This window comes from Polypterus senegalus, chromosome 2 (genome assembly GCF_016835505.1).
Source record: "Polypterus senegalus isolate Bchr_013 chromosome 2, ASM1683550v1, whole genome shotgun sequence".
In the NCBI taxonomy this organism is placed as follows: Eukaryota; Metazoa; Chordata; class Cladistia; order Polypteriformes; family Polypteridae; genus Polypterus; species Polypterus senegalus.
The window spans coordinates 311,479,367-311,492,078 of NC_053155.1; the positions used below are offsets into that span (position 1 = coordinate 311,479,367).

Consider the following 12,712-nt stretch of genomic DNA (forward strand, 5'->3'; position numbering starts at 1 on the left):
TCTGCATGAATGATCATTGTTGATGGCGAGGGGCTATAGATTAGTATTGCTTTGCTCATCAGAACCTTGACTGTCCTAAGGAAATTAGACCCCCCTCAATGAACATGAAGAACAAAAATTAATTGTGCATTCCAGAAAGAAAAGGAATTAGCTGTGCATTTCAGAAAGTAACTATGCATTTCTTTCTGTGTTGTAAAGAAATGGAAAGTTGTTTGTACAACTTAACACACAGAATTTAGAACAAAGTGCCAAGTTTTTTTAGGTCAACAACACTCAAACCTTTGGTCCAGGTGGTCCAGGGGGTCCTGGTCGTCCCTGTAAACAGAAAAGTAATCAGAAATTAGCACACAACCTCACTTTAAGTGCATAATTGAAGAGAATAATTTTCGGACATCTAGCAAGAAACTTGCTTGGCTTTGCTTATTTTATGCTTTGAGAAGCACTTCTTTTATATATATATATATATATATATATATATATATATATATATATATATGCACACAATAATGCAGACTTTATGGATAACCTTAGTAGAGGTTCCACCAGCTAAGGAGCTAGAATGATGGAGGTAACGAAAAAATATCTCAAAGACTTACTAGAGGACCTGAAGCGCCCTGCAGACCTATAGGACCTGGAGCTCCATTAGGACCCTGTAGAAACAAGGAAATAAAGATTAGTTCTTAAGTACCTTTTCATATAATACTGCGAGACTTGATTAGATTGAACACCCACCTGGAATCCCTGAAAGCCAGGGTCACCTGGATCTCCCTAAAAATATTCAAACATAAAAAACGGCCACTTAAAATTTAGAAACACAACTTTAAAGTAGTACATTTGAAGGTATGCATAATGTGACTTTTTAAATGCAAATATTAGGGGAACACTAGACTCAGTTAGAACTGTATTTTCAATAATCAATTTTTACCACATATAACAGTAAAATTTAAATTAGTATTTTTTCAATGTTCATGTTTGCTTTCGTATTAAGATTGAAAATTGTGATATTATTTTTGATTATATTAGAATAAATTAAACAGTATGTTCAAAAAAAGCATGCAAACTCTTACCCTCATTTGCTCCATAATTACTGTTACATGCCAAGGCTCACCCTTTTGTCCTTTAGGGCCCATGATGCCCTGAAGAATAATAAAAGTAAATAAAACAAAAAAATGTATACATATTTAAAATAATGACATTCAGAATGTACAGTTACAAAAAACAACAAAAACAAAAACATAATTCAAACTTAATTTAAAACTCAACTGTGTATAATATAAAAGGATTAAAATGTATGATAAACCACAAGAATAGAAGCACTAGGAAAATTCAACAAAAAATAAAAATGATCTGGAATGACCTGACATCAATACTTTTGGTACAGAAGAGTCATACAATAAAATATGAGTTTAATCTAACAAGGAAAGGAAAGCTTTCAGGTCTAATTTGAATTTAAAAAGGTGAAACCTCCATGAAAAGACCAAAGAAGAGAAACCTTTCTCATTATTAGAAAAACAGTTTTCCTCTTTTGAGCACAAAAGTCTGGTAGTCTCCAGACAGAAAGACCATGTTTTAACTCCACTGGTGTGCACCTTTCTTTGGCTTAAGATACTATAAAGTCTAGATCCACTAACATAATGACAGTTAAATGTCAGTTTTTAGCACAGCATAATGCACATTGTTTAACACAGTTTTATGATGATGTTCTCACATAATTTGTAGGGTCATTATTATCAAATGTACACAGTACAGTGAAATTCCTGCTTGCATTAGTTAATCTTATAATTATGTTCCTTGCTACAATGTGTGAATGCAAATTTTTTTTTTTGTTTACTCTTTTAAAATTTTTAATTACCGGCATGGGCAACAATTCCAAAAACCAGGCTGGAAAATTATACTTGAACTTAAACTTCAATTCAATTTCAATTGCTGAAAGATGTTCTGCAGATACGGTTATAACCCATCTGGAATGATTAGAAACAATTTTATTACAAATTTGATACGACCGATTTCAGATTTGTTTTTCAGGTTTGACTGCAAAGAAAAGCTTGCAAAATAATTAAAAACCTCCTTAAGGATGCAGCATGATCTTTAAGACACTGGACCTTAAATCACAATATTGTTGGTTCAGTCCACTCCACCCGAACATGAGCATATTACTTACAGGATAAGTTCAGAATTCTTAACGGTATAAATTAAATTATGTGCTTAATAAAATTTCAAGAAATACCAAACTTGTATTTGTGCAGCACTGTTCCTTGCATGAAAGCAAAAGCCTAAAATCTTACTGAATATATCCATTTTCAAGCCAAAATATTCCAGAGTATTGATCTGTTTCTTGAAATCACACACGTATTGAAAAACAGAGCGGTGTGTGATTAAGGCGCTGGGCCCATGGAGGCACACGGGGGGTGTATATATGCGGGTCGAACCCAGAGAAAAGGGAAGGGAATGAATGGAAGAATATAGATGGACAGAGGAAGTAAGAAAAAGGAGGTTAATGAACAGTAAAGAGCAGTCTTAGCAGGAGGATCTGGCCACCTGAAAAAAGGAAGCCGAACGAGCTGGGGCCCTGCGAAGGAGCGTTAGTTGGTGGCACTGTAGGGGTTAGTTCGTCCCACTGAAAGTTTCAAGGGAGTGGGGTGAGCAGGGTAGGTGTCCTCCAGAGGGATCAGAGGAGCGACTGTGGGAGCGCAAAAAATGAAGGGAGGAGGGCTGACCTTGGACAGTCTGGCAGTGACGTCCGGAAGGAGGCCAAGACAGAGGTTGGCTGAAGGAGTTCATGGCTATGGGGTATCCGCCGGCTGCGAGTTATGGGTGAGCCGAGGAGAAAGAAGGGTGTGCCGAGATCGAGATGATAGAGACTGCATTTTAACATCATATTTTAAAGGATTTATTTATTTGATTTTTATCCCCCTGGACACTCATTTTGATGGATTATTTATTGAACCTGAGGCACTGCACTTTTGTTTGGACACTGTTTGTTGTTTTAATAAAAGCACTTTGGCACTTCTTGGATATAATCCCTGGCTTCATGTGAGACTTGTCCTCATTTGTCAGCTCATCTTGGTGACATTACCGATGTTGTTAGGTTTAGGGCTTCCATAAGGACGTTGGGAGCACGGAGAGAACCTGCATCATCACACCATATTGTTTTGGTAATACAAATAGCATGTATTTTATGTAATTCTGCCATTTTAAAGAAATCCAGCTGTGCTCTTTATTTTCACTATCATGTCTCCTTCTGTCATTTCCTGTACATTCTTTCATGAATGATGCAATTACAGTTGTCCTCCTGAGAGTGATTCCAGCAGTTAGGGCATGCGTTTGCCCAGGTGGAGCCCTCCCTGCAGTATGGAGGTGCCCCGAAGACCAGCATGGCATCATGGACATTGGAGTCTTTATGCACAGCCCTGCTGGATACCATGGGGGCCGCTAGGAGACGCTGCAGGGAGGAAAGATGTTTATTTGCCTTACGCCCCGGAAGTACGTCCGAGTCACAAGGACAAGGGGAATGACGTGCTTCCGGGGTGAAGAAAAGGACTTTTATCTGACCGGAAGTGATAGGAGATCACATGGACTGGGGATTGGAACACTTCCGGGTCAGGGAGTATAAAAGGATTGTGGGAGCTCCCAGACGGAGAGCTGAGCTGGGTGGAAGGGTGGCAACGCGTTTGGGAGTGGTGGAGAGTTTATTATTGTGTATTGTGATTGATTGTATGAGTATTGTGGAAAGGAGGGTGGTTTGTGCACTGTGCAAAATACATATAGTCTACTTTTGGACTTTTATCTGTTGTCTGGCATTTTGGACAAGGGTTCAAGGAAGCGACAGCGCCCCCAATCTGTCACAATATATATATATTATATATAGTACCTGTCAAAAAATACATGACACGTTTCCCCTTCTCATCATGTGTACAGTACGCTCTTTTGCTTCCCCTTGCAGGGATCAAACCTAAGACATCAGTGTCTGTGGCAAAGCCTCAGATATTGCACCACAGTGACTTAATCACTTACTTGACAGGATATAATTTGGATCAGACATATATATATATTTGCATGTTTGTCACACAAAATGTTTCTGCTCATCAAACACATTTAACCATTAGTCAAATATAACACAAGTAAACACAAAATGCAGTTTTTAAATGATGGTTTTTATTATTTAGGGAGAAAAAAAATCCAAACTTACAAGGCCCTGTGTGAAAAAGTAATTGCCCCTGAACCTAATAACTGGTTGGGCCACCCTTAGCAGCAATAACTGCAATCAAGCGTTTGCGATAACTTGCAATGAGTCTTTTACAGTGCTCTGGAGGAATTTTGGCCCACTCATCTTTGCAGAATTGTTGTAATTCAGCTTTATTTGAGGGTTTTCTAGCATGAACCGCCTTTTTAAGGTCATGCCATAGCATCTCAATTGGATTCAGATCAGGACTTTGACTAGGCCACTCCAAAGTCTTCATTTTGTTTTTCTTTAGCCATTCAGAGGTGGATTTGCTGGTGTGTTTTGGGTCATTGTCCTGTTGCAGCACCCAAGATCGCTTCAGCTTGAGTTGACAAACAGATGGCCGGACATTCTCCTTCAGGATTTTTTGGTAGGCAGTAGAATTCATGGTTCCATCTATCACAGCAAGCCTTCCAGGTCCTGAAGCAGCAAAACAACCCCAGACCATCACACTACCACCACCATATTTTACTGTTGGTATGATGTTCTTTTTCTGAAATGCTGTGTTCCTTTTACGCCAGATGTAACGGGACATTTGCCTTCCAAAAAGTTCAACTTTTGTCTCATCAGTCCACAAGGTATTTTCCCAAAAATCTTGGCAATCATTGAGATGTTTCTTAGCAAAATTGAGATGAACCCTAATGTTCTTTTTGCTTAACAGTGGTTTGCGTCTTGAAATCTGCCATGCAGGCCGTTTTTGCCCAGTCTCTTTCTTAAGGTGGAGTCGTGAACACTGACCTTAATTGAGGCAAGTGAGGCCTGCAGTTCTTTAGACGTTGTCCTTAGGTCTTTTATGACCTCTCGGATGAGTCATCTCTGCGCTCTTGGGGTAATTTTGGTCGGCCGGCCACTCCTGGGAAGGTTCACCACTGTTCCATGTTTTTGCCATTTGTGGATAATGGCTCTCACTGTGGTTCGCTGGAGTCCCAAAGCTTTAGCAATGGCTTTATAACCTTTACCAGACTTATAGATCTCAATTACTTCTGTTCTCATTTGTTCCTGAATTTCTTTGGATCTTGGCATGATGTCTAGCTTTTGAGGTGCTTTTGGTCTACTTCTCTGTGTCAGGCAGCTCCTATTGAAGTGATTTCTTGATTGAAACAGGTGTGGCAGTAATCAGGCCTGGGGGTGGCTACGGAAATTGAACTCAGGTGTGATACACCACAGTTAGGTGATTTTTAACAAGGGGCAATTACTTTTCACACAGGGCCATGTAGGTTTGGATTTTTTTTCTCTCTAAATAATAAAAACCATCATTTAAAAACTGCATTTTGTGTTTACTTGTGTTATATTTGACTAATGGTTAAATGTGTTTGATGATCAGAAACATTTTGTGTGACAAACATGCAAAAGAATAAGAAATCAGGAAGGGGGCAAATAGTTTTTCACACCACTGTGTATATATATATATATATATATAGTCATATGAAAAAGTTTGGGAAACCCTCTTAATTCTTTGGATTTTTGTTTCTCATTGGCTTAGCTTTCAAAGTAGCAACTTCCTTTTAATATCTGACATGCCTTATGGAGACAGTAGGATTTCAGCAGTGACATTAAGTTTATTGGAGTAACAGAAAATCTGCAATATGCATCATAACAAAATTAGACAGGTGTATAAATTTGGGTAACCTAACAGATATTACATCAATACTTAGTTGAGCCTCCTTTTGCAAATATAACAGCCTGTAGACGCTGTCCTCCTATAGCCTTTGATGAGTGTCTGGATTCTGGATGGAGGTATTGTTGACCCCATTCTTCCATACAAAATCTCTCCAGTTCAGTTCAATCTGATGACTGCCAATCATGGACAGCCTGCTTCAAATCATCCCATAGATTTTCGATGTTCGATATTCAAGTCAGGGGACTGTGACGGCCATTCCAGAACATTGTGCTTCTCCCTCTGCATGAATGCCTTTGTAGATTTCCAACTGTGTTTTGGGTCCTTGTCTTGTTGGAATATCCAACCCCTGCGTGACTTCAACTTTGTGACTGATGCTTGAACATTATCCTGAAGAATTTGTTGATATTGGGTTGAATTCATCCGACCCTCAACTTTAATAAGGGCCCCAGTCCCTGAACTAGCTACACAGAACCTCAACCAAATTTGACAGTAGGTATCAGGTGTTTTTCTTGGAATGCGGTGTATAATTTATACTGTATATATTATATGTATATGATGGTAGAATGAAAGTCGATACTCTAACTGTCTACAAGACCAACAGCATCGAATTGACTAATATGAAGATGAAAAAATAGTAAGACTGACTTCAGCACCTGTAAGTTATGTAGAATGTCCAGTAGGGGCTGGACAGCCTTTTGTCCTAAAACTCCTACACATTTTTTTTTTCTCCACCACCTCACCCCTTGAGTTTTATTTTTTATGTCCTCCCTACCCATCTGACCATAGGAACAGATTTATCTTAATGGACTTGTATATCTGTGTTATGTAAGTGCATATTGATTCTTTATAAATTACTAGCCAACCCACGGCGTACCATACGCCGCATAATCAGGCCAGTTTCTTAATAATTTTTAAGCACAGGGAGAAAATTTAACATTTGCAAAATCGGTAATGTAATAAATCAGCAAGAAAAGCAACATTGTAACAATGCACGGAACGAACCAACACACAATCGTCCGTGCGGCGTAGCGAGGTGAGAGGGGGGTGTGTACAAAGTGCAGGAGCATCTAAGACGACGCATGTTTGTCGCGGATGCGAATTGCTGTATGTAGCGTGTACAACACTTTGCTATGCTGCACGCGGTCGTGCGTCGTAACTGAAAACTTGTTTTTTAAAGACTGTTCACTTCATTGTGTTTTAACCTCAGTTGTAAAGGAATGTTTTAATGATCCCATGGGATACCCCTCGCAAACAGTTTTACACGCTGCATATGGCGATTTACCTCCGCGAGAAACATGCCTCTATTAACAGTCAACATGTGGGAGGGAGGTGTGTACAAAGGGTAGGGACAAAAACAGTGGGAGCGTATGAGTCGCACTTAGTGGCAATTCCACGGTTTGCAGCCCGAATGGGGTTCAACGGCTTACCCACGCCTAGACACACGCTCAATCTCATGCATAATTATTTATTGAATGCTAAACACTTCTGGAAAGACACGGTTGTCTAAAACAGGTTAGTGTGAGAATACAACAGTAAGTGAATGAAAAGATGGAACTCTGGAGAGAGCAAAATACAACACAATAGTGAACCCGTGGCATAACAAATGCCGCATAATTATTTATTGATGGTTAAACACTTCTGGAAAGACACAGGGACACCCCTCGCAAACTGTTCTACACGCCGCATACAGCGAATCACATCTGCGATAAACAAACTGTTCTACACACCGCATACAGCGAATCACATCCGCGACATGATTTTTCCTAGATGGTCCTGTCGCGTCCGCCCTCACACTCGAAGCATACACACTGCCTGCTCATGTGCCCGGTCGCAAGCCGTGTCCAGCCTCGTTCTCGAAGCATACACACCACCTGCTCATGTGTCCGCTCGCAAGAGAAACTCATGGAGAGCCGCCCACCAGCTGCCTGTGTGTGTGCCTCTGTCTGTCTCTGGCGCGAGTTTCTCTTGCGCTGCCTCTGTGTGAACCGGTCAGGCACAGAGAAGGTCAGCTGCTGACAGAGCATCTCGACTGTTGCAGGGCCTGCATTGGTGAAGCAGGTGAGACGGTAATGAAACAGAGGCACAGGGCTTATTGGTTTTTAAAGACTGATTCCTTCATTGTGCTTTAACCTTAGTTTTAAAGGATTGTTTTAAGGATCCCATGGGATACCCCTCGCAAACCGTTTCACACGCTGCATATGGCGATTCACCTCCGCGAGAAACATGCCTCTATGAACAGTCAACGTAGCTCGGAGGTACATGACATTAACCTGACCTGCACTGCATGTGGCCTCTACGACAGACGAACATAAATGACGCCATTTTTTCTGTGTCGTCGCGTCTGAGTTGGTGGGCGTGGCCCTGCGAATTGTCGTCGTATCCAATGGTCTTGGAGTTGGTGGGTGTGGCTCCTTCCTGCGTGCGCCATAGGGGTCTCACTTGTCGGCTTAGTGAATCCACGCCCCTTCCGCGTGCTTTTCATGGTTGTCTTGCCTTAGTGAATTATATATATAGATTTTTTATGTAGTTATATATAATTATCTATTTCTTTCTTGATTTTTTTCCTCTTGTAACTCTTCTTTTATATTGTGTAAAACAGTTTGAGCAACATTCCTTGCATGAAAATGTGCTATAGAATTAAAAATGTTGTTGTTATATGTACATAAATGTTTAATGCATATGTTCTACACAGTCAAAAATTAAATAGTAAAAAGGATCTGAATGAAAATTACTGTTTGGTGAAAAATCAAAAAACTTGAGCTATTTTTGCTCGACAGAAATAAACTGCAGTTTTGATTACATGAGTGCTGAAAAGATTCAATTTTTGAGGAGTTTAACGCTTCTAATAGTGAACTCAGTGGTTTAACATCTGCCACGGTATATGTTTGTTTAAACCTGGTAATATCACCGGTGCAGTTTTACTTTATCAGTGGTGAAGTGTTGTTGTAGCTAGATATTAAGCGGACAATGCATCATCAGCAGCCTTGTTAGCTACATGCAGTGCTGGGCTAAGCAATTAAAAAGTTATTTGTGAATATGTGTATTTCCGTATTTATTTTTTAAATTTAATTATATGATTTTCTGTTGTACAAAATGGTATGTTTAATGGACACAGGACCTGCTTGGCTTTCTACTTTTTTCTCTTTATTTAGACATATAATATGTCATTTTATATCCACTCACACTCGCCCTAATACTAATTTGCAATCACCAATTCACATAATCTACATATGTTTGTTTGTGACAGGAAAGCTCATATTCATTCAGGAAGAGTATGCAGGCTCTACGTAGACAACAACCAGACACTAGATTCAAACCTAGTATGCAAGATCCATTAAGCTGTACCACTACTGTGCTATCCTATGTACTTTTATCCCTCTACAGAAGCCTTAATGAAGGGGCAATCAGAAACAATTTATTTTCCTCTTAGGCTGCAAGTAGTCGTCCTTGGAAGAAATGGGAACCACAAACTCACAAGATAACCTTTATGTTGGTATTCTTTTGTGTTGTTCACATCATTGCTCTAGTTGCCCTTGCCACTTAAAAAAAACTGTAGGGACAGAAGAGAAGGAGAACTGGGGGCACAGAAGGGGACAGCACCTTGTTTACAATTCCTTGCAAATTTTTATCAATTATTTGAAGAATTGATGGAAGGTATGTTACTAAAAATGCAGTGAGCACAATGGTACAATGTCTTGCTGTAGTATAGCACTTTAACATAGTCAAATATGTATATAACAACACTGTAAGAACACTGGCTATAACTCTGCCAAAATGCTGACATGATTTACACATGAAGAATTCACATTGTCATGGACACCTAAAGGCAAACATTGACAAATATACAAATATTCTATATGGGGTAACTTGCCACTGAGTTAATCTTTGGACTCATAAATTATATTAAGATGCACACTAAACTAAAATATTGATTTTGTAGTTGTGTGTAATAAAAGCTTACTTATTAATTACATTTTTTTATGTGTATGCATTTTGGATACTTACCGTCAATCCAGGAAATCCAACAATCCCGGGCACTCCAGAGTGGCCAGAGTCTCCAATTGTTCCATTGCAGCCATCAGCACCTGGTTTACCTCTTGGTCCAGCTTGACCTGGATGACCCTGGGCACAAGAAAATCAATATAAGTGAATACAAAATATCTGAGAAATGTGAGCATCATTAATTAGCAAAATGAAATATGCTTAATGAAAAAGGTAAAGTAATGTCTGACTGCTGCATTTTCTCTATCATTACTAAGAACTCTAGCATCTAAAAGATAATTTCAATCACCTACATACGCCAGGTAGGAAAGTAAATTGGCTCCCTCTATGTGCTTGAGTTTTCCTTTACTGCCCGGGATGCCACTGCTTATTTGAAATATTACATTAATAGTCCATTACTTTGGAAACATCATAATTTTACCTGATGGTATGTTTTTTGACTTATAACCCTATTCCAGTAATGCAAGAAGGCCTCCCGCCAAAATATTTTGTATATAAAAACAACCTACAGTGTTGCCTCGTACTTCAAATGATTCTAACTTTTAGAGTTTGAATGATACTAATTTCCAGAGTTTGAACGGCAAATCCGAGAGAAATTTGATCAAGAGTTCAAACAATGCTTCTACATGCGAACTGTGAGCACACTGAAAAAATGCAGCAACAGATTACGCTTACGCAGTGAGCATAAAAATCATTGTGTTTTCAGTGCTTTTTTCACTTTATTTTTGGTGTGTTTGGTTACATATATAACCCTTATCTATTAACCATGGCATCCAAGAAAACTGTGGAAGTAACGAAGCCTAAGAGGAGGTTGTAGTATCAACGACTGAGGTGAAAAAGGAACTTATCGCGAAGGATATTTATGGAAGATGACTCCCCTTCTAAAAAGTAACCTTTCTCTTCCTCTCACACCAGCCACACAGGCAATCAGCACTCTTCATTAAGTTACAGTAAATGCAATTTTCATTTTATTATTCAGTATTTACTATTTTATTTATTGTTTTCATGTTTTAATTTATTACTAGCAAATTGTACAGTGGAACCTCGGTTTGCGAGTAACTTGGTTTACGAGTGTTTTGCAAGACAAGCTACATTTTTTAATAAATTTTGACTTGATAAACGAGCGACGTCTTGCAATACGAGTAGTATTGATACACTTTGTCTGCTGAGCATCATGTGATCACAACTGAGCTGATGGTTCTTCTCGCGCGCGCGTGTCTGTGTCTGTGTCTCTCTCCCTCTCCCTCTCTCTCTCTCTCACTTGTGCGTCTTTCTCTCACGCACGTGCGTGTCTCTCTCTCTCTCTGTCTCTCCTCTTCTCTTGAGGGTAATTGTCTCCTATTCTCCGTCTGAGTCTGCGTGCCTCACTCATATAGTCAACATCCGTATGAGCGTATACTGTTTACTACAGCATTGTGAATGTGTGTGTGCTGTGAAGTGCGAGTCCCCGTCTTGCACCCCAAAACACGAAGCTGAGTCTCAGTACAGCTTTATTCAGCTTGAAGCAGCAACAGCGCGATTATTTATTGTAGCGGGATCTTTATAATGTTCCTTGTATCACCCATCGATGGCAGGCGCTTACAGCATGTCCGCGATCTTTTTGGATACGCTTATACAGCGAACTGCTGCAGCGCTGGGAGACGCTCTTCGGCGTGTCGTCCTGTTGAGTGGAATCCCACAAGAGTTTAGAAAGTCACTCACACCAGCCATGATTCTTTTCAAAGGTAAAGTGCAGGTTAATTTGTTTTATGTATTTTTACTTTATATTTTGAATTAATCATTTTTATTTGAATAGTTTTGGGTTGTGGAATGAATCATCTGAGTTTAAATTATTTCTTATGGGGAAATTCACTTTGATATACGAGTGCTTTGGACTGCGAGCACGTTTCCGGAACGAATTATGCTCGCAAACCGAGGTTCCACTGTACTTGTGAAAATTTCCCAAGAATAAAACTGTTAAATAAATGATGATGAGGGAGAGAAGAACATCACACGTTACAGTAAGAAAGGAGATTACTTTAATAAGTAGTGACTTGTGAGAAGACTCAATATTAGAATAGTCACATTATTAGTATGGGATGTTATTATAGTCACTTACAATAGCATGAATATTTACAATACAAAGTGTAACATTAAAAGGTTAACAGAGCATATTGGATAAGAAGGGAAATGTAGGGCACATGTAAGTCAGTATGTGTGAAGTGTGGCCGTCAGGTAATGTAGTATACCGACATCTATAATAAAAACGCAATTTGTTGCATAAATGTTATTGTCAATAAAAAATATCCCTCCGTGTGTAACCCGCAAGTACTTGTACATTTAACCCGGGTTTTTGAATAAACAAATAAACTCCGACATTATTAAATGTTTGTCGTTGTGACTTGGTGATAGTTATACAATATGCTAAACGAATAGGGAATTGCCTACGCCATAATATAAGAGGAATACCTTGTTTTGAGTTGTCAGTGTTATGGAATCCCTGTAGTTTTTACGTCGTAATGTTTCTTGTTGTCTGGCAGTTTGCTGCTGCTCTTCAGAAAGGTTGTATGTGTAATTCGTTGTTGCCACTGATCTTCAGATAATGTCGCTCTGTGGTTTGTCATACATTGTCTTTTTTGTTCTGAGGCATCTTGCCTGTGTTGGTCTGGCGTGATGTAGATGCGTCTATTTGCTGGTGTGTATGTAGGCTGGCGAGACCGTTTCTGTTGGTTGCAGTTAGGCTGTATGTGCCTTTTCATTTTATCAGGAGGCTTACTTTGAAGTGAAGGAAAGAGGAGGTGTAAAATGGTAGTGTCATAATGCAGTTTCAGTCAGTAACAAAGTATGCACTTGTAAAGTATGCAACAGTCAAATACCACAGTCGATAA

At 39.3% G+C, this 12,712-nt stretch overlaps 1 protein-coding gene across 2 annotated transcripts in view; it reads right to left on the reverse strand.

Annotated features, from left to right (window-relative positions):
* col4a2 (collagen, type IV, alpha 2) overlaps positions 1-12,712 on the reverse strand; it is a 280,817-nt gene that overhangs the window by 123,771 nt on the left and 144,334 nt on the right. For both annotated transcript variants that reach the window (XM_039745915.1, XM_039745914.1), the window contains exons 7-11: positions 9,849-9,965; positions 1,068-1,136; positions 733-768; positions 597-650; positions 280-315 (exon numbers count right to left, since the gene is read on the reverse strand). In XM_039745915.1, coding sequence (XP_039601849.1) covers positions 280-315; positions 597-650; positions 733-768; positions 1,068-1,136; positions 9,849-9,965 — 312 coding nt within the window. The remainder of the gene's footprint in view (positions 1-279; positions 316-596; positions 651-732; positions 769-1,067; positions 1,137-9,848; positions 9,966-12,712) is intronic.